The sequence below is a fragment of the Calonectris borealis genome, chromosome 2 (genome assembly GCF_964195595.1).
Source record: "Calonectris borealis chromosome 2, bCalBor7.hap1.2, whole genome shotgun sequence".
NCBI classification, from domain to species: domain Eukaryota; kingdom Metazoa; phylum Chordata; class Aves; order Procellariiformes; family Procellariidae; genus Calonectris; species Calonectris borealis.
The window spans coordinates 117,855,785-117,876,895 of record NC_134313.1 but is presented as its reverse complement, the minus strand read 5'-3'; the positions used below and the strand labels follow the sequence as shown (position 1 = coordinate 117,876,895).

General features: G+C 36.2%; 1 protein-coding gene across 5 annotated transcripts in view; it reads right to left on the bottom strand.

Moving 5' to 3' along the window:
* SEPTIN7 (septin 7) overlaps positions 1–21,111 on the bottom strand; it is a 79,808-nt gene that overhangs the window by 4,898 nt on the left and 53,799 nt on the right. For 2 of the 5 annotated variants that reach the window (XM_075143072.1, XM_075143071.1), the window contains exons 3-10: positions 16,485–16,585; positions 15,753–15,887; positions 12,611–12,728; positions 10,662–10,754; positions 9,353–9,449; positions 7,182–7,233; positions 6,132–6,257; positions 1,721–1,741 (exon numbers count right to left, since the gene is read on the bottom strand). In XM_075143072.1, coding sequence (XP_074999173.1) covers positions 1,721–1,741; positions 6,132–6,257; positions 7,182–7,233; positions 9,353–9,449; positions 10,662–10,754; positions 12,611–12,728; positions 15,753–15,887; positions 16,485–16,585 — 743 coding nt within the window. Of the gene's footprint in view, positions 1–1,720; positions 1,742–6,131; positions 6,258–7,181; positions 7,234–9,352; positions 9,450–10,661; positions 10,755–12,610; positions 12,729–15,752; positions 15,913–16,484; positions 16,586–21,111 lie in introns of all 5 variants that reach the window. The other 3 variants (XM_075143075.1, XM_075143073.1, XM_075143076.1) reach the window with 2 other exon arrangements.

Below are 21,111 nucleotides of genomic sequence, written 5' to 3'. Positions count from 1 at the left end.
AGGAAATTGTAAAATAGAGGTGGCAAGCCTAAGCCCTATCAAAAATAATATTTTGTTTTCATTTCTTAAAAAAAAAAACCAAAAAAAAACCACAAACCAAAAAAATCACAAAAACAAAAATATGAAAAACCCTGTTCCAATTCAAATCATGCAGAAAAAGCATTCTAAAAGGAGAAAGAATTGACTAACTTTCAGTGATGACTGAAACATAATTAGCAATGTCTATTTGATTCAGAATTTGCCACTGATTCTTAAAGGAATGGAGGTTATATATCAAACATAGTTAAGATCTGGTTTGACAATTAATGGCTTATTTTATCCTTCCTGCTTGCCCATTTTCACCACTAACCACACAGTGAAAATAATCGTCATATGAACTCACGGCCATATGAACTTTTTCCTCAAATACCAGTATTTTAAAGATGACAATTGGTGAGGGACGAGGAGGAAGAAAATGGTATTTCCATAAAAAAAAAAACAAAACCCACAACTGAATCTGAACTAACAGTTGCAAAGCTTAGATTGGTGAATAAAGTGCTGTATAATATATGGAACTGAAACTGATCCTCAGTCTTAATGTTTACTTTAGCCCTTCAAAAGGCCAACTACTTGACCTTTTGTCAAGGAAAAAAGAAAAAGGTTAAACACAGGTGAAGTACAATAATACACAAAAATAAGAAGAAAATGAAAGAAGAGGTGAGTAGCAGTACTTGTGGAAGCTAACGAGCTGTCAAAACAAGACTATTTTCTTGTTACCTTTTAGAAGTGTAAAGTTCTCAAATGTATCTGCTCTTCAAAAATTAACCTAGGAAGTAAATCTGAATACCAAGGAATCATTGCTGCAGTTTCTACAGACTTGAAAGGACTTGAACAGTCCTTCTATTGACAACCTAATAATGTAATGGGGACGTCATGTGAGCTGTATTTGAGAAAGTGGTAAAAATCAGTCTGCACAGAAAATTTGATAAACTAACAAGCGAGCATTTACAGCTGAGAGCTTTACAACATAGGTTACAACTGGTTTTGTTAGGTCTTAAGCATGTGACGTGGGTAAAAGCACATCATCCTGTATTTCTGGATAAAGCTATACAAGGGACTTGAACAAAAAAAGAGCTGAGGGAAAAAAAACCCAAACCACTAAACGAAGATGTAAAACATTTAACTGATTGAACAGGATGTATGTTAAAACAGTCCTCTACGTTAATCTGCAAAAATTAAAAATTATTCTAGATATGTGCAAAGTGGAACCTCTGCGAGCCAGTAATAAGTAAAACCATGGTCAGAACAGATTAAAATAACTAATTCCCCAATCCAATGAAGAGTTGTAAATTTACAGATAAGGATGAAAATTCCACTAAATCTTTATAAGCATTTATATAAAGATGATGGAGCTATGGATAGAAACTGGGGGAATTTCATAATTTATGCACTTCTACTTATTGTTGAAATTTGACCAAATTTGTCTTCAGGCTTAGCCAAAACGTTTCTAAAGAGAATGGGTTTTTACAGAGATATTTATCACTCAAAGTATTTATAAATTTCTAAAGTTTACATTAGGACAGCTTTAGAACAAAAAAAAACCTGCTAGGGAAAAAAACAATGCCAAGAGTGGGATAACAGGAAACTGTTTTAAATTTGAAACATTAAACAGTGAAACCCTTTTTGTCTTTATAAAATTTTTGTCTTTAAGTTTTTTGGAAAAATTTAAATGACCACTTACATGCCTTCAACTGTGTCAAATCTAAAAAACAAAAAATACAGAGGCTTAGCTTAGCATGCTTAAATAAAACCACAAAACCAAAAAGCAATAATTTAAAAACTAAATTCATTATTAATAGATTCCTAAAGCTAATTATGTGCTCCCCCAAAAGCAAATTTTTCACAGTAAAAGGAAAGACTGTTAGTTAAAGCTTGTTATATTTATTTCAAATTCAGTTAGTAAATCACTACACCATGTAAATTAATGCAGGTTTGATGTGCAGATACTTTCAGGAATAGTTTCCCTAGAATATGCATGCTTTTAAAGTGATTTATTTTAGTGACATGAACAACCACTTGCTCTAATGAAGTTTTCAGAAACCAATGCCATATCAAGGCTTATCTGTTCATTTAAAAATTGTCACCTGGTAAAGGACACTGTATTAAAAACCCATGAATGTTCTTGTGCTACAAAAAGAGCACTTGACTTCAATGGCCAGCAGAGGTCTCACCGGCGGCTGAGCTCAGCTCTGAAGAAGGCTTGGCTGCAATGTCACCTCCCCAGAGCATGACGCTTAACCTGAGCATGCCTTGTGTTAGCACTTCACTAATACTATAGGAGGGAAAAAACCAGCCTGAAAACAGGAGTCTGATAAGTCTCACCATATAGTAACATGGGCTTCATAACATCAGAACCATTTCACAGAATTCGCTAAGAATACAGGCAAAAGGAGTTAGAAGTAGTCTAAGCTAAGCAGTTAGAAGGACCTATGCATTGTGTATTTTGTTACCCTGTGTGACCGGTTATTGAACAGATGAGCAGATGCATAAGGCTCATCTTTACCATGTACAATACGACTTTCAATAAAATAAGGTTTTACTTTTAAACTCACTGAAGATATCAGCTTCATACAGCAAACTGGAAAGATTTCTCAAGTTAAAAATTTTAAATTTCAGAGCAAATGCCAGTTTTCTCACGTCACATAGTACACGTGTGAAATACAATTACCCCATAGTTTGAAGAGACAAGTTATCCATATATGTGAAGATTACCCTCGACATTTTATTTTTTTTAATGATTGGGATGATGTTGAAAATTTGAAGAAATCAGACACTAAACCTAAAATACAAGAAAGCTACATGATCATGGAAAATACATGCTTTGGACTGCTCTTAGGTCAACGAGGTACCTGTAGAATAGTCAATTAAGAGTTTCACCAAATCAAAGGAGACAAATCAGAGAAAATTATCAACTGGACAGAAGAAACTGCCTCAATTCATCTGCACAGTATTAAAACTTGTAGCATATATTTCTATTTGTTTTCATGTTTGCATTTTTGTTCAAAGAAATATGTTAACAGTTGCATGAAAAACAAAAATCTGCTAAGATCACAAAAATACAGCTGTTTTAAAGGTACAAAAGGTCAACCCAGTCTCCAACAGCTACCAGTAGGAGATATTTTTGGAAAAGTGCAAGAACCACTGCATGTACGTCTCCTCTTACATGTACCCTCCCGGCTTACAAAAGAACAGCAGCTTAGGAGTTTCCAGAGTCAGAGGTTGTATCTGTGTTTAACAGTATGCTTATAATACCACCAGATAGCATCAGAGCACATCTCCATTCTCATCTAGAGATATAGGATCTGTCACCCATGAAAGAATCAGATTTCCAGAGGACAAGTCAAATATTGCTCCATTTTGAGATACAGACACTTCTTTCAAAAGGCAAGCAGGCAAGCACAAAATTCCTAAGGGGATGCACAGATAAACTGTTAATATCTGTTCTTCCCTCTTTCAATTAATTTCCAGGAAGACACATGGTTATTAGGAAAATTCCTTCTATGCTGCTTCAACTATGCTAGATTCAAAACTACAAAAACACATTGAAGCCAAAAAAGCATGTTAAACCTTAAAAAAAATGCTGCAACTCAACATATGGATAAGGTAACAAGAAAGGAATAGCATCAGCTGCTTCATAATCAGTATCTGCATTCAAGAATTGTATTTATTTACTTACTAAGTCACCCTATGTTTGGAGAAACAAACTCTAAGGAAAGGTTCAAACTATTTCTCACAAGTTTGCAATAGATTTTGCCATCTTTCAGATGGCTGAATCAAACAAACTGTGGTAATTTATTTCTTCTCTTGAAAAAAAGGAAACCTGATAGCTAAAAGCACCAGCTGTATTTATTCACTTAGGAGCTGCAGTACTGCAGTGTCCTGAGCAACAGATTTCTTATGGAGAAAATTGTTCCAAAAGGCACGTTTACTCAGAAATATTCAGGTGGGACAGCACAGTGACCTGAGATGGCAGGAGATGCGAAAGTAAGCATGCTTCAGAAAGCAGAGTAATTCCAGATCCTCTTTCCTTAAAAGGAAATCTTAGCAATGCTAAGAATGAACAACATGAAAACAGTTTTGAAACCTTCTGGTAGATGCATTTATACAAAAATGCATCATTATGTTTGCAATCTGGGAATAAAAAATAAATAAAAAAAAAGTCATTGCGTTATTCTTTTTAAGAAGAGCGCAGAATAACCGATCCTTACTTGAATCAGGTAGCAGACTAAGTCTGTAGGTGTAGACTAACAGAAATCTAAGCAGGCAGAAAACAGAGTGGTGAAAGTGCTATCACTAAAACTAAGATTTTTCTGAATCTAAGAAAAACATACAAAGATTTGGAAAGGGATAAAAAATAGTATGAAACACCCCTCCCCCCCAAAAAAATCAAAACAATTTCCTCTGATATCCAAAATTGCAATTTAAAATTTCACTTTTCAGTACAGTAATAGCAAATAAGAGTACAGTAAAAAAGTACAGTAATAGCAAGTTAGAAGTCTGTTCTGCACTACTGTTAATACAGTATCACCTCAGCAAAGAGAAAGTTTACTCAAGTTCTTGCTTAAGCACATTTTCTTCTCCGATGTGCCCACCTGCACCATTTTGTTCTCAAATGTGCAAACTACCTTACATGCCTCCCACCCCAATTTTTCCACAGTGACTACCTCATTTAGTAATTTTACTTCTTAAAACTCCTCCTCTCCCTATCACCAACACACTCTGTTATAGGACAAGTGTAGCTTGAGACTAACATACTTGCTTTATGCCTTCAGAAGCCTTGAGATGCGAGCTGGGTGGCAAGAAACATGACAGTGAGAAGAAGTAACCACTGTGCTATGGATACACATATTTGAAGACTATTCTTTTTACGACTTGACCTCACTACAAACTTTACCTAAATTTAAGTACACTTTTGAAGAGTTGATATAACTAACATACCCTATTATATTTTTTGCTAACGCTGAGGAGGGAAGCCTCATGTAGGCTCACAGTAGATGAAACTAAATCATTCCCTCACAGGCACTTTCAAAGCAATAAGATAGTGTAGAATAGACACTCCTTTAGTGAAAAATGGCTTTGCAGCTGTCATACGGATGGGAATAGCAGATATTTCCATCTAACTTCAGGGATCTTTTTCAGGAAGAACAACTATAATTTCACATATCATTAACCAAATAGAATACTACCCTATATTTTGGTTGAGAAATTTGTGTTTAAATATAGTACAAATAAAAAAAATAATAAGAGTATCACTAATTACTAATTATTTAATCACTAATTGTTTATACAGTTGACACATGTAGAGCAGGAGAAATACTTAAGTTTAAGAGCACAGCTGTTCTCAAATAGCATTATAAAATGAAAAATACAGTAGAGCCTACTTTTAAATCTTCCAAGAATTTCATCAGGTTGGCAAATAACTTGCTGTCAGAAGTAATTAAAATGACATACTCGGGTTAAAAAACCAGAACAACAAAACCCAAAAACCCTGCATTGCAACTCTCCTTTCACAAAAGATAAAGATGTTGCAATAATTTCCCTGCCATGATAAGCAACCCTAGAAGCAGCCAGGGCAGCATTTCAAAGATGACAGTAGTGCATCTGGATTTTCAAAGTTTCTAAACAAACATTAACCTCTTCTTCTCAAAAACGTCCCTGACACTGAGTATTGAGCATTCATGACAAAAAAGCCAGTAATTCCAGAAGTAGTATATACTAAAATAGAAACACTAACGCACAACTTTGCAATAAGTACCAGTGAAATAAAACTTATAAACTGAAATAGTAAATATAACGATTCTCTTCAGAACTGAATCTAACTAAAACCCAGTTATTTAACACGTTCAGATAAACTAGCGTAAACTTTAGTGAAATAAAAAAAACCCACAGATCATAAGTAAACCAGAAGTATACAGTGTTCAGACTAGAACACAGTGAAGAGGCAACTGACTGGAGGATAAATACAAACAAAACCACCACCCCCCCAAAAAACCCAAAACCAAAAATCCCACCACACATACACAAAACCAACCAACCAAACAAAAAACAGAGCAAAAAGATTAAAGTGCAATACAACCTTAACAAGAACTTACTTTGTTAGCTGCCCTTTATTTTTATTGTTGTCAACACCATTGTATGTAACAGCTGCCAGTTTTCTGCTTCTGTAGTTCTCATAATGTACATTGTTAGTGACATCCTTTAGGTCCTGCATATGAGTTCTGTCAATAAGTGTAATTTATCAGCTTAGTACACAAATACAAAATACTATCTGAAAAATCAGTCCATGTTCATTTTGCAAATTGACTTAATTAAATTATATCCCTGCCATCAGTGTCCCATCCCCCACGATGTTGTCATTCTGCCATTTAATTACAGCTGTCAAGACAGCAAAGTCACAGAAATATCAGATTATTTTGCACTGAACTACCTCAAGTTTGCGATATTCCAAACATTAACTTACAGGACCAATCTTTGGAAAATTTGAGTTCTGTGGATAAACTTGCAAGTATTTGGAGAACAGATATAAAACTGTGTATTACTACTGTAGTAGGTGTGCCAAACCATGTCAGGCAAGAAACAACAAACAAGCCCAAACTTCCTACTTTCTACCTTTTAAGTCTGCAAAAGCTAAAAGTAAAGTTCAAAACTAAGATACAAACACTAGCTTCCTTTAATAATTTTCCATTGTCAGCTTGGAGAAAAGCAAAGCTTAATAACCAAATCGACAGTCGTTACAGCAGATGTCACTTACTGAACTGCTGTGAGTATAGGACTCAGCGCCTAATACAACGCAGCACAGGCAGTCTTGTTTTAGACAACTGCAGCACTGAAAATTTAAAAAAAAAATGCCTACAACTAAGTACACATCAGCACTAACAGACAACTCAGGTTCCTATGGTTTATCACAATTTTTAAGAACAACTAATCAGAAAGTAAAGAGAACTATTTAAAAAAAATCATCACCACCACTGCTTGCTAAATATGTGGTTAAACAAGATATCATAAACTGTAAGATACTGTTTACAACTAAAAATATGGGGATTAATATGAACTCACTAGCTCAAATCCTTTTTTCTCCAATATATGACTTTGCAATCTCTCAGACATACCAGAAAACTTAATGTTACCTGTCAGTTACTTACCTTATCAACATGTTCCTCAGAATTGTGAAGTCACAGTGTTCACCGTTTTCAACTACAGAAAGAGGTAAATTTTTGTTGAGATGCCAACCAAAATATATGCCTTACACAGAGACAAGGCTTTTAGATGTCACCTATCTCCTACGTTCATTCCAACAGATTACTTCCAGCCTTTCCTTAATCAAACAGTATGTGTGTTAACAGTAGAAGAGCATTAACAATATAACTATATCAATATATCTTACCAGCAAAATTCCTATGCTCCCCTAAGCCACACTGGCAAACTGTACTCCGAGTCAGTAAGGAAGATTAAGCTACGGCAACAGAAACGCAGTTTTGCCAGTTTAACTAACTTTATGATTATTTGGAGGCCCTGCCAGCACAGTTCTATAATTAAGGATCAGACACTAACTAAAGACGTCAGTCTAGATCCAGCTATATCCAAAACCTTTAAAAGACAGACTTAACGCAATCTATTTCTCCCTGCGCCACTAAATGAGTTGCAAAAGTCTTCATTTTAATGTGGATTTAGTTCTTTATTAACTAAGCAAAGGAAGTTGTGTATTTAATTTGATGCACCTGCCTACAGACCAAAAGAGAGCATTGGCAGCTGTCATTAGATGCCACCTATTCCACCGTGCCTGTCATCCCATTACTGTAGAAGAGGCTGATGCTGTGAGTGGCATTTCCCTGACAGGTAATTAAATGACACTGGAGGAAAATGCACACCCCAGAGCTCTCTGGTGTGCAGACAGAGAAGGCAACACACAAAGCTCTTAGCGCACAAAAAAGAAAGGCACGAGGTAGGTTTCAATGTGCCCCTGAAGTAGAGATGGACATTTTCATGGGAAGGAGGAAGAAAAACAGGATGAAGGAATTAAAATAACCCAACTAAGTTCAGTGAATCCTACAGAAAAATCCTACAGCACATAGCCTCTTCATTAATCTTGTATTTGCACTCCTGGATTACTTTATTCCATGGTTTTACACAAACTAGTAAGTTCCGCTCAGATAGTACATGAAGACATACTCCCAAAAAAGCATAATCTCCGAGTATTCTGTCCTTACCTGACAGACTCAAAGCTACTTAAAGAGGTTCCTTTTAGTTAAGCTAGTTCTTCCCTTCCAAAAGTTGTACAGTCACATGAGTGTGAAACATTTATGAAGTTTGTTTTAAAATAAAGAAAAGCAGCACCATTTTGTGCATCTCCAAATACTAATGCAAAAGCCTTAAATAAAGCTTGATCCTCTCTGGTGCAGCTGGTTTTTACTTTCTGCCAAACCTCATTTCCTGCCAGACAGACACTTCAAAGTGCTACAGCATTTCTCTTTAAAGTATTGGTCCATACACTGCTTGTTGGTTGGGTTTTTTTTTGTCTATTTTATGCTGCATCACATTTATAGACCATTGCCCTCGGAAGTCAGAAATGGGGGGGGGGAGGGAATCTTCTCTTTATTCAATACATGCACACTACAAGGAAAAAGTTCAATGATCACGGAAAAACACTTTAATAGTGATTGTTTCACTATACAGCATGGTGCAAGCCATGCCATGTGCCATTTGAAATAAGTGAACAGTATTAAAGCACAAGCAATGGTTGCCAGAAGAACATGCAGTTATCTTCAAGCCTCTATAACAATAAAAAGTAAGTTTTAAATGAATAAAAAAATAAAAAAGAAAAAAAAAGAACTATGAAAAGTATTCAGTTCATTACTAGGTACCTTCCTGTTACTACACCCCAGCAATTAAGACTCATATTTTGGGAAAAAACCAAACTATTCCAGAAACTTTAAATTGAATTTATGCTAGTCAAGCCGATCAAATTAACATTTATAATTTATAACTCTAGAAAGAAGAACTTAAGACATAGTTTTTATATGAAGAAAATTAAAATAAGAATGCTAGCAAACAGTTGTAATCTAAGCCTCATCATTAACTGCAGTAAGTTACTACAGGTTTTACAATTCCTCAGTGAGAGGCTTCAACAGGAATCTGCTTACAAAGTTTTATGTTGCTGAACCTTTACCTTGTTCCAAGACTGGCAGAAAAACAAAATGGTATATTCAATAAATTTCCAGACCAAAGCACATACAAATTAAGCATTTCAAACATTTCAAATACAGACTAATGTCTAGTAAGTTTTAAATGGATAAAAATCATGAGAAAACCTTACCTTCTGCCACACCCCATGGGTACTGCCTTCCTCTAACTCTCTTGCCATTGACTTCAATGATCGTATTACTACCTACCACAGCAAGAGGTAAACGGTCCTACAAGATAAAGTGTCACTTTAAAAATGAAAGTTTCTACTGCCAAAAGATAGTGAAAGCATGCCAATGTATAAACTTGATGTAAGCTAGCTTGGTGCTATAACACTGCAATGCAGAAGTGCAAGAATAGTTATGTTTACTGATCTCCGTCTAGTTTAATAACATATATATACACTCACCCCCCTTTGAAATTCCTTACACTGTTGTATTCTGTAAATCTAGTTAAGAAACAGACATTACTGTTACTTAGTAAGCTAAGCAAAAGGCAAACCATTTCCTATTTACTCAATCGCACAGTAATTATTTATCAATTCCTATTCCCACTGACTACAAGGACTTGTACCCAATTTTCAAAGGTTTGGCAAAGAACTACTTCAAGTTCGTGTTTTCAGCTGAACCAAAAATCCCTCCAGTGTTAACAAGCAACAAAGGAGCCAAGAGCAGCTTCAAGTAGCTGAAAGAAACAGTGTACAAAGCTAAGTATTTTGGACTTTTGTCCTTGCTTTTATTCTGCTCTTCTCCCTTAGGCTTAGTCCCAGAATATCTTCCATTTGTTCTATTTGTGTTTATCTGTCCTAGGTGATTCTCACAGTAGCAAGAAAATTTAAAAGCTCTTACAGGCTGTTAAAGCTACTGAACAAACAGAAGCAAGGATCAAGAAACATATACAAGGTGGACGCCAACAGAAAAGAACAAACCAAACACACACAAGTAAACAAAGAAAAAGCCTTTCACCAGCCTGATGGTCCTTTTGATTTTCTGTAGTCATTTGTCTCCATTAAGGTTTCAGTGTATCAATTAGTCAGACAGCTATTAACTGTAATGCACATACTGTGTGCCGCTGCACACCTCTGTCTGAAAGACAACCCTTGCCTCCTTCAAAGCTCAGAATCACACAAAATGTGGTAGGTGGACAAAAGTCAAATAGAGATGGAATTTTAAAAAAGTTATCTTTTAAGAGTTTATTAAATGAACATGTGATGTAGTGCTCCCATTCTGAATTCTAGCCATTAAAGGACTTAAGTCATCTGTTCAAGAGTGTCATCCATTCCTCTGCTGAGGAACAGTGACTCTTAGAACAGCTTTATATCTGATTTTTATCTTCTAAACATTTTGATGAGCTCTTCATTAATGACAAAAAACTTTCCACTCTCTACCCTCCCTCCCCTCCCCCCCCCCGAGTAAGCAGTTTTTCAGAAGAAAATTATTTACCTTTATCTTTTTAACAATCTTATTTTCTTCTTCATCATCTGTTTCTGGAAATTCATATATTTTAATTTTGTGTTCTTGGATTTCTTTCATTATCTAAAAACAAAAATATCTTATTTGTTTGAGGAATTCATACTTCGTAACAACTCTGCAATCTGATTCTTCCTCCTTTTGTTTGATATGTAAGAGCCTTGCATATTAAGGTGACTAAGTTACACCAAAAACTTGCACATGTTTAACACCATCAGATGACCCCAAGGGATTATTAGCATGGCCGTCTCTCCTTAGCCAGGAGAATCAGAGAATCAGAGATTCTGATTCTGACAGAATCAGAGCCAGAGCCTCACAGCTAACAGAATACTATCCATCAATACAAGGCAGCAAAAATTAACGTCAGTTTTCTACAGCGGGGCAGACGGAGATTTACACTAATGGGAATTCTACCTGTACATGCAAAAACTAACACAGTACAGCTTAAATTCTCAGACTAGTCTCCCAATTGAGTCCCTTAAAAAAAAAAAAAAAAAAAAGAGAGATTTGAATAGATAACTGCAGGCATACTTTAGCCCTTTGAGTTCCCACGGTAGCTACTGCTGTCACTCCTATTCTTTTCTGTTTCTAGCTCACCTGAGCATCAGTTGCTTGAAGCAGGATCACCTGTCTATTTTAATAGTGCTTGTGACTGGCAGACTGACTCTAGCGGTTAGTTGTGTTCAAAAATATTCGCAGCCACTAATGAAAATTTAAGAATAACTGACAGCGTCATCAAAAATGACACACTACTGTTTTGGTGGTCAATTTGTCTGAAGGGTATTTTTAAAAACAAGCTGATTAGTTTTCCAGAATTTTAGAACAGAAAAATATTAGACCATTAGCTGACAGCTACGCTGCAGAGCCCTGGGGAATATTTCTGGTTCATGGGTTTGCAATCTTATAAGAACGTAAGTTTCCAATTCATGCAAGGACTTATTTTCAAAGTTTGATTTGGGAAAGTCTCCCCTATTTAACATCAACTCATTGATAAAGCTGCTTATATATTAAGAAATATTCTGTGTTCTACCATTTTTCCCCCTTTACATCAAAAAAAACCAACAACCATGAAATGCAACCAAAACAGACTTCAGGTCTATGGCACCTTGCTTAAGTTTCTCCAAGGCAGAAAATGTCCTTTAATTTTCAGTCTTAAATCAATAGTTTTGCACACAACATCCCTTAATGCCAATTTCTTTTCAGACCTGTGTTCTTCTAAACTAGGACTGGACACAGTTCAACAAAACAAACTTCGTGCCTTGTCTTGTCCTGTTCTGGGTCCTCCCTATCCTCTTCGTACAATACAGCAAAGCCTAAATGTTCTACTCTGATCATGTAGTTGAAATAAAACATACACCACATTAATACTAAATTTATTCTACAAATACAAAGAAATTATATCCGTTGTACCAATGTTAGAATTATCTCACCATCTTTAAAATGCATTACCACAGCCCAAGACTGAACAACAGGTATACCGATTCTCATCTAATACCTGAGGCATCTTTAATAAATATAGCACATCAACACGAAAGTGAATACCACAATACAATCAATAATACTGTAATACTGTTAAATACCCTTTTTTTTTAAATACCTTTTTTTTTGTTTAAACACACAACTTGTTAGGCACCTAAATCTTGAAAGCTCCCTTCCTCCCTTACTGATTTTTATCTCAGCAGTGAATTATTTCACCTGCCAAGAATCATACTACACTTGAAACCTCTTCCCCTGAGGATAGAAACAAGATTATTTCACCAAGAAATATAATTAAATCTAGAGATATAAATTACTTAGCTTTGCTGTCTCAAGTCATTGCTTCAGGGTTTAAACTTTGCATGTAAGAAGTTAAATCTTACCATTTCCATAGGGATCAACTTACTAAATTATCCCATGTTGTAAATACTAATCTTTCAACTCACCTGTTTTTTAAACTGTTGGCATTCCTCGGGTGTAAGTGTGTCTGCTTTGGCAATAAGTGGAATGATATTCACTTTTTCGTGCAGGCGCTTCATAAACTCTATATCCAAAGGCTTAAGTCTGAAAGACAGCATTAGAGCTTTGCAATTCATATTAATTAGACAAGAATGTACAAATGATTTGAGATTTGTCCTGACAACTACTCTTAAGACACTGATTTATGAGTGATAGATGCTTGAATGAAATTCAAAAGGCTACCTGCAACTGCTATAGGAAATCCAGAGTATAACACCAGAGGAGTAAGTCGTAAGTTAGTATTACTAGTAGTCATGAGGCTTCTGCTAGCGGAAAGTACACTTATCTGAGCAAGGGATAAGAACTCTCCTAAGAAGGTAGTAAAGCTCATGTCATTAGCTGGAAGATAGTCCCATTTAAAGCCCGACTGGTAAGAGTTTACAGTTGTGAATCATGCTCTGTTCACATATGCAGTTTCAGTTTCTGAAAGTCGTGTTTATTTGTACGCTTCTTCCTGAGAGTGGGCTGTGAGATATTTTTATACATTAGATTGCTGAAGACCGTAAACTCTGTGGCCTGTGTACAAATGAAGTAGAAATACCTCATCTCTAAATTGCTATGTATAACAAAAAGACCATTATGAAAGTGGATGACAATGAAATAAAAACTAAAACACACACCATACGGGTATATAAAACCATCAATGTGGATCTAAGTGGTCAATATTTCCTGCTTGCTAAAGTAAAGCCACAGAGGTTTTGATGCATTAATGCTTCAGAATTATACCAAGTTTAGTCAGGCTTAAAGGATTCACTTAAAGGATTTAACAAGATTATTTCTCATATAAAAGAAATTAGGATTAGGAACATTAAAACCAGATTCATTTGGTTCTCAAATTTAGTTTCTTCTCCAAACCATATATAAAAGAATAAAGAAAACGTTAAAGACGACATACTTAACTTCACTTTAACATTTTCTACCTGCCACTGAATTTCTCAGCTTCTCAACATGTTTCCATTAAATAGCTAACATTAATGCACGTCTAGATTAAGAGCACTGGTTTGGCTATCCATCCACCTTAATACGCTTTCCTTTTCCTCACTTCAAAAAGCTACCTAGGGCAACACCAGGTTGAAGGGCAGTGGCCAAAGCAGAGTAGTTCAGAACAACCACAGTGCTCACCTCAAGGTCTTGAGTTTACAAAGTAAGACTGAAGTAGGAAGCCTTTACATAAATATTCCAGAATTGCAGAAACAGGCTGCAATTCATTATCACCCCACTCACTTACCGGGAAGGCTCCTCCCGCCCCTTCACTCTCTCCCCCTACATCCACACAAACTAAACATCAGTTCAGACGTTCATGGGGATACCAGCTAAAAATGGCGGGATGCGTTAAATGGAAAGATCTAACCTGCAATTTTTTCTTTAAAAATTGTAACAAGCCGGCTTTTACAAATGTATTAAGTCATAAGGACAAACATAAATAAGTTCACCTACAAATGCTTTAATTCAATGTAAATACAATCATGCTTTAAGAGTGAAGAGTACACTACTTGACGAGTTACATGTGCTGCTGTCTGCACAGGAAACACGACTGAAGACTGCACCGCCACAAAAACCAGGTAGGAAGTGAGCAATGTCCTTTCAGAGAAGACAGTATCTTAAAAGAGGAAATGAATGCTAACAGCAGCACCAATTTTCTCTGTGCTCCATTCATTTCCTTAATTAGATGACCATTGCAAGCATTTACTCCAGTAATTGAAAAACACCATGCAAACCTAGCTCAACTTTACACTTCCCCCCACCCGCCCCAAGAATAATATGAAATACCTGTACAAGGAACATACTTTTCCAGCTTTTAGCCTCACAAATTTAGCGAGCAAAACTTAATTTATCTGAAGCATTACCTTCATTTTTCCTTACAAACAATTTGTACCTCCCACTGGTTTAGAAAGTTTTAATGGATGAAAGGGGGGTGCGGAGGGAAGACAAATGTTTTTTGAAGACTGTGAAAGTTAGCTCAAAAAGGTTGACAAACACAAGGAATGGATCATCGTCCCTTTATTTAAATGACGTTTTGATTTTGCACACTATTAAAACAGTGTATGCCAAGGATTCAAGTGTTTGCATTTAAAATTGACACGCATGTTGAGCAAAACTGACATTATGAACATGCATGTTGAACAACAACAAAATGTTTAATTAAGGTAAGTCTACATAAGAAAAACTCTTCTCCACCCCCCAATATTTCTCTGTCTAGTTCAAAATTATTACAACCATTCCAATGCTAGCTACAGAAGCTGAGTGTAATAGTTGGCATTTTTCATTGCCTGAGGAATATTCCTCAGAATTCCTGCATTACTCCCTTCAACAAGTTTTACTACTTTTGACCCATACAATAGAATAGGCTACTTATCTTCTCCTCCTTCCGGTTTTGAAGGTATAACCTAAGAGTCCCTGACAAATTTAATCAGTTATAATACAATGATAAAATGCTAAGCAACCAATTTCAGATATAGTCAATCTGCATCTAATACACTCTGGAAATGCAATTCTCTCTCTCTACCACTAGATAGAAGTCTGATCAAGTTAAAAAGTAAGCAGGGGTGGAAGACTGCATAATAATTTTAAAAAATCCAGAATGCCTATATTGGAATTATCACTAGGCAAAAATTACATCCCAGGTGAATTAAAGCATGCTTATAAGGATGCATGAAACTTCCCATCTTCAATTTATCATTAAAACCAAAGGGAGCGAGGAAGAATGGAAAGGAAAAATCCTGTTGCTTGAAGCGTGAACCAGTTTCTCCTTCTCATGTGAACAAAAGACACATAGATCACAAACAGACCTGGCACTTGTGAACACCTGTGTATTTTTAATTGTTCTAATACTATTTTTCTTTTTATGTAATTAATGTGCAATCATGTTTTCTGGTGTTCTAACTTATTACTTGTCTGGCTTGCTGATGTTTGACAAGCCAAAGTAAGCTCATCTTTGAAATCAAGCATGGTCTGCAGGCCATGAAGAAAATCCTATTTGGAACTTGAGATAACTAAGAATGCCAAATTTGGATGTTTATCTGAGATAAAAAGACAGAGAAAGGAAACAAAAAATACACTAATACGAACCCATGTCCTGAAGGAGCAATGAAGTATAAACAACACTGCACTCTATTATCTGGCATCTGACGTCTGTTCACTCGAGATTCTGCATTCAGGTAGTCCTCAAATTTACTGTCAATGTAGTCGATAACTGGCTGCCAACTGCAGAGGTTACATGAATAAAAACCTGTAAGTCATATCATTTATGTAAAAAAAGTCTGTCTTTGCTGAGAAATAGATGTACGCTACTTCCCCATGGCTTGCCTCTTTTTTTTTTTTTTTAAATTAAAAGACTTCAACACAGCACATTTTAAACGACCAGCTCCTCAACATACAACCGAGTTACACAGCTCTGAAGATACAATCTGTGAGTTCACTGAAAAACCCTTTCAAACACAATTACCTTCATTGTAATAGCATTAAATGGAACACTTATGAACCGTAGCCAAAGGAATACGCTTTACTGGTCACATCTTGTGACAGCACAGAAGTCAGTTCTGCACACTGCTGTGTGGGTAAAGAGCCAAATGCTCCATTCGCTTTACAGGGAAAAGCTGAGAGCATTTCAGTCGAGTTATAAAGGTTCTTGGAGCTACAGTAGTTAAAGTTTTCAGCTAACTGAAAAGTTGAAAAGCATTAATATTTTAACTGAAGACGGAAGTGTGCATTTTAAGAAAAATGTCACAAGGTATTATCTCGCACACACACACAAAATACAATTCAGAATTATTGTGGGAGAACATACAAAGAATGTCTTACCAATTACTATTATCCACAGCATCTCCAAATCCTGGTGTGTCAACTATTGTAAGTAGTAACTGAACACCACCCTCTTTGATTAAAACTTTTGACTGCTCAACCTGTAAAATGAATAGGGTACAATTAAATTTTTAGTAATTTAGTCACTCATCTTAAACACTGGGAAAAGCATTCAATGAATAAGTAGTCTGACAAAGAATTGCTAACTTTTCTGCTTCAGAGGGATACTGGGTCCGTGTTTTACTTATAAAATCCCAGTAATTTGATAATCATTAATTTTTTTTTTTTTTAAGGAAAAAAGGTCATAATTTAAATGAAGTCAGTGATAAACGAACCCATCTAAGTATATAGGATATTTTAATATTTTAAATCCTGTCAAAACAGGAAAAACCCTAGCCAACAATACCAATTCCAGTATTTAAAAAAAAAAAGTTCTGAGATATCCAGACATTCTGATAAACCAGGCCTTATACTTGATGAAATTGTGAACTTTGGTCACTTCAAAGAAAATTACACTTTTCAAAACTAATCCTCCCCCCAAGCACCTTAGACACTACATTTCTAGTCCTGTTGATGTATTTTTAAGAATACATTTATTCTTCAGCTAGTATAATGTCTGGGAAAGGAATCATAGAAAGTGACAGTTTCCTGTTACAAACAGACTGATATTGGAAAGTAATAGAATCTAGCTGCAATCTGCTGAGCTAAACCTCACATGAACGTAATGGATTGGTTCTTGTTAGCTCAGGTCACTGATGGAAACGTGGCTCAGAAGAGAACTGCATCAGCACAAGGCATGATGCAAGATCTGGGTGTGGGAATGTGTGCCTCAAGTCGTGACCACCCATCTGCAGCACAGCTCAGTCAGCTTGCAGTAAAGCATGTCAAACAGATTAAGCATGTCATGACACAGAAAATGCAGGCTAAACAGCAAGTGGACTGCTACCCCCTTCTTTCTACTAATATCTCAATAATTATTGATAATGTCAACATCAGCGGTATCTGCCTGAGAAAGTGCTGTACACCACCGTCGTATCAGTCAGTCTGATCCACAGCACTAAGAAATGACAAACTCATGTTCGCATGTTGGCTCTTTCCAATTGCTCACACATTTAATCATAGTTTTTTCTCTGATATTAAGACAATTTCTATTAAATCACTAGTCACGCCATTTTCTAGATATGGATTCAAGAAATCAACCGCGCAAGCCATTTATTCAGAGCCACACACAAGTTGGCAGACATTGATGCCACCTTGTTGCTCATTGCTTAACATTTCTTAAGCTTCCTGAACCCTACCTGGGAAGAGAAGAGAAAGTTATATTTAACTAGGTGAACACCTGCATGAACATTCAGTAATAAACTTTCAGCGAGAGTAAAAACTTGGATAATAAATCCTATCTGGATGGTCCCTTGACCAGCTGAAGATTTGAGAAAGATCGTATCAATGCTGCTTAAGCGCTTGCACATCCCTAGTTATATAGGTGAAAAAGATTCTCTCACAGCCATACCTGAACATTGTTGTAAACACTTTGCAATCACTAGTTATGTGATGCAATGTAAATCTACAAGATAAATTAACACTCTGCAGAAAGTCAAGCTAAATACCTCTTGCACAAGCAAAACATTGATTCTAATTCAGAAGAGAATATACAGAAACACAGAAAACAGTAACTAACTGCAAAGAAAGCTCCATATTTAAACTCTGAGTATGCAGGATGCTATTTTTATCTATTCATCAGTAGGGATCCTATCCGAGCCAGATCTATCCCTTTTCACTACTAGGTCTCAAAAAATTAACTCTGCTACACTATGGCTGTCTACAGCATGCAATTGTCATGAGTTGGTTCCTCACTTAACAAAAAGACAAATATCAGTAAGGCAGCTTCATAAAACAAGAGTGCCCAACACTGGCCTACCTGGATGCTAGTCACAGAAGAATCCAGGCTGGGGTGGACTTCAAGGCCACCCAATTCAATTTCCTACTTAAAGCAGGTCTTACTGCAAGGTTAGGAAGGTTTAAAAAAAAAAAAAAGAAATGCAAAAAACCCAACGCACACACACTAGCCGAAGACACCATCAAGTTTCCTTTTCACTAACTATACAACTCCTGCCCTTCCGAAAGTGTCCAGTCCAAAGCCATGAGAACCTAGGAATACATCCAGTGCTTTAAAAACTTATGTTTTAATTGTAGTGCATGTATTTTTTCCCCCTCAAGAGTTCTATAGAGAAGTTTTATTGTACACGATCGATGCCAGAACTGAAGACACTAATCCCCAGCCACACAGTCAACCCATCCAAGAGTTTACTACTCACTAGCTTTAGCACACAGGAGATTAACTTCTGATTCCTCGCATTCTTTTTGCTATCTTGCATATAGTAACAACAAAGCCCTCCTATAACCAAGCTCTCTGCAAGTATAAGAAACCTGTAATGCTTTCAAAATACTGGAGATGATAATGTTAAGAGCTGTACTCTTGCCAAGCGCTACAAGGTATCAGCTTTATTTTCCAGCACAAAAATTCCCAGCAAGAACCATTAAATTATTAAGCACTCACAGTGGAATGCTTTTACAAAAGAAGCGATTAAAAAAAACATTATCTTGAACGTGTGTTTATTACAAAGGAAAAGGAAGGTCAGGAGATCCTCAGAAATGCCACGCCAAACATTTTTCCTGATTCTGTATGCTTTTAAAATTAACTGCTGCTGAATTTGTGAAATCACCTTCTGACAAATGGCCTGCAGTAACTGAATCTCTGCAGACAGTGCTAATACCTTACTGGGTGGTGGGGATTTAAATTTATGGTTACTTTTCATAAATTCATGTAAGTATCTTGCTATCAGAGCAGGGTTTTCAAAAATCTACAGAACAAGAAACATTAGTTGATCAAATTAAATGTCCTGTGCTTGTGTTGTGGACAATCAGACAATATCCACCATATATCGTAAGCAGTAGACACTACTGGTAAGAGACAGTGGGTGAAGAACCTGCCATAAAGCCGCTGTAAAGTTGCATTTTTCTAACCTAAATGGACGTGTCCATACATGGTCAAAGGCAGAGAAAGCAGCAACATCTGGAAAAGATCCAGAAAAATCACTGTAAACTAGTGTCATTCATAGCTAAGCATCCAACTGCATCCTATCATCTGATTTACAAGTATTCCCAAGGGATTCATGGAAAACATTAGTTCAAGTCTTGGAATTTAAAACTTTTTAATAAAAGTCTCCTCCAAACAGCCATTTTCCCATGCACTCCAGTCAACTGGGTCACACGGATCTCCTTGGCAGTTACTACACAGCATTCACGACATGATGCTTGTTACAGCTTGACTACTTTTAATGGATTAAACAAGCCTTTACCATACTCCATTTAAGATAGTCAAATAATGATCAGAGAAAACATATTTCATACCCCATCATTTCTGAAGAAGTTTCCTTTGAATTCATCTGACATCAAATCACTTACTATTAACTGTGTTTTTCTGTGTTTTCCATGAAACTAATACAAAGGACCTGCCTCACAAAACAACTTCAAACTGCAGTTGTTTTCAAGTCCAAACCACAGTTTGTATTTATCTATGCAAGACTCTTATACAATTCCTGATCGATAAGTTAGTCCCACCATGTAAGAGCAGGCAATTATTACCACCAAGATTTTAGGATGCACTGGTGGTCTGTCTCATCTCTACCCTACAAAATCCTTGATATCCTCAGATTTACACTGGCAAAGAGTACAAGTCGCATGGATCCAAATAGCAGCTCCCACTGTTAATTCTTTGATTTAATATTTGACTGGAATCACCTCCACATCATACACCTAGTTGCTAGCACATACAATTTTCAACATTGTAGGGGGAAACAATTTTATCCTCACTTAGACACTGAAATAAGACAGTTTCGGTTTCCTTCTTAAAATGCTATGCTTACTGATTTTTCATTCACCACAACAAGTAACTGAAAGCAAAGCAATGTTGCTCTACAAGTATACTCAAACTTATTAGATAAAGTAAGCAATAGTTTCTAAGGGGGAAGGTGGTCTTTAAATATATTTTATTCCAATCATATTATTTGCTAAGTCATGATAGACCCCAATTCACTACTGAAAATAGTTTTGGCTAGCTCTTGGCCGCCCTCAGGCTTTAGCCCACACAGGGGAAATAGGGAAAAAAAGCAATGGCTTTTCAGCCAGGGCTCTGTTCAAGCCTTCCCCCTTCCCCTTTAGGCTTTACATGCCAAAAAAAAAAAAAAAAAAATAAAATAAAAAAATTAAGTGAAGCTTCCTGAAAAGTATGGGGGTTTTTCTTCAACCAGTAAATTAATAAAAAACAAACCACCTTTGAAGAACTCAAAAGGTCAGGATGAACAGATCATCTAATATTGCTACCTAACAGATGAAAGTACTTAACTCAGATTCCAGAAGCTCCACACACAGTTTTAGTTTAATTTTTCTTACACTGGCTTACCTTTAGCCAGGGTGGGACTGAGTCATCTTTGAAAGATGTCTTTTTTTGTTGTTAGTTTGTGTGTAAATCCTTCCTATGATTTTTCACAATTTAAAAAAAACTTCCAGCGACAGGGAATCCAACCCACCGTTACGTTATTTAAACTATAATTCAATGAACACAACC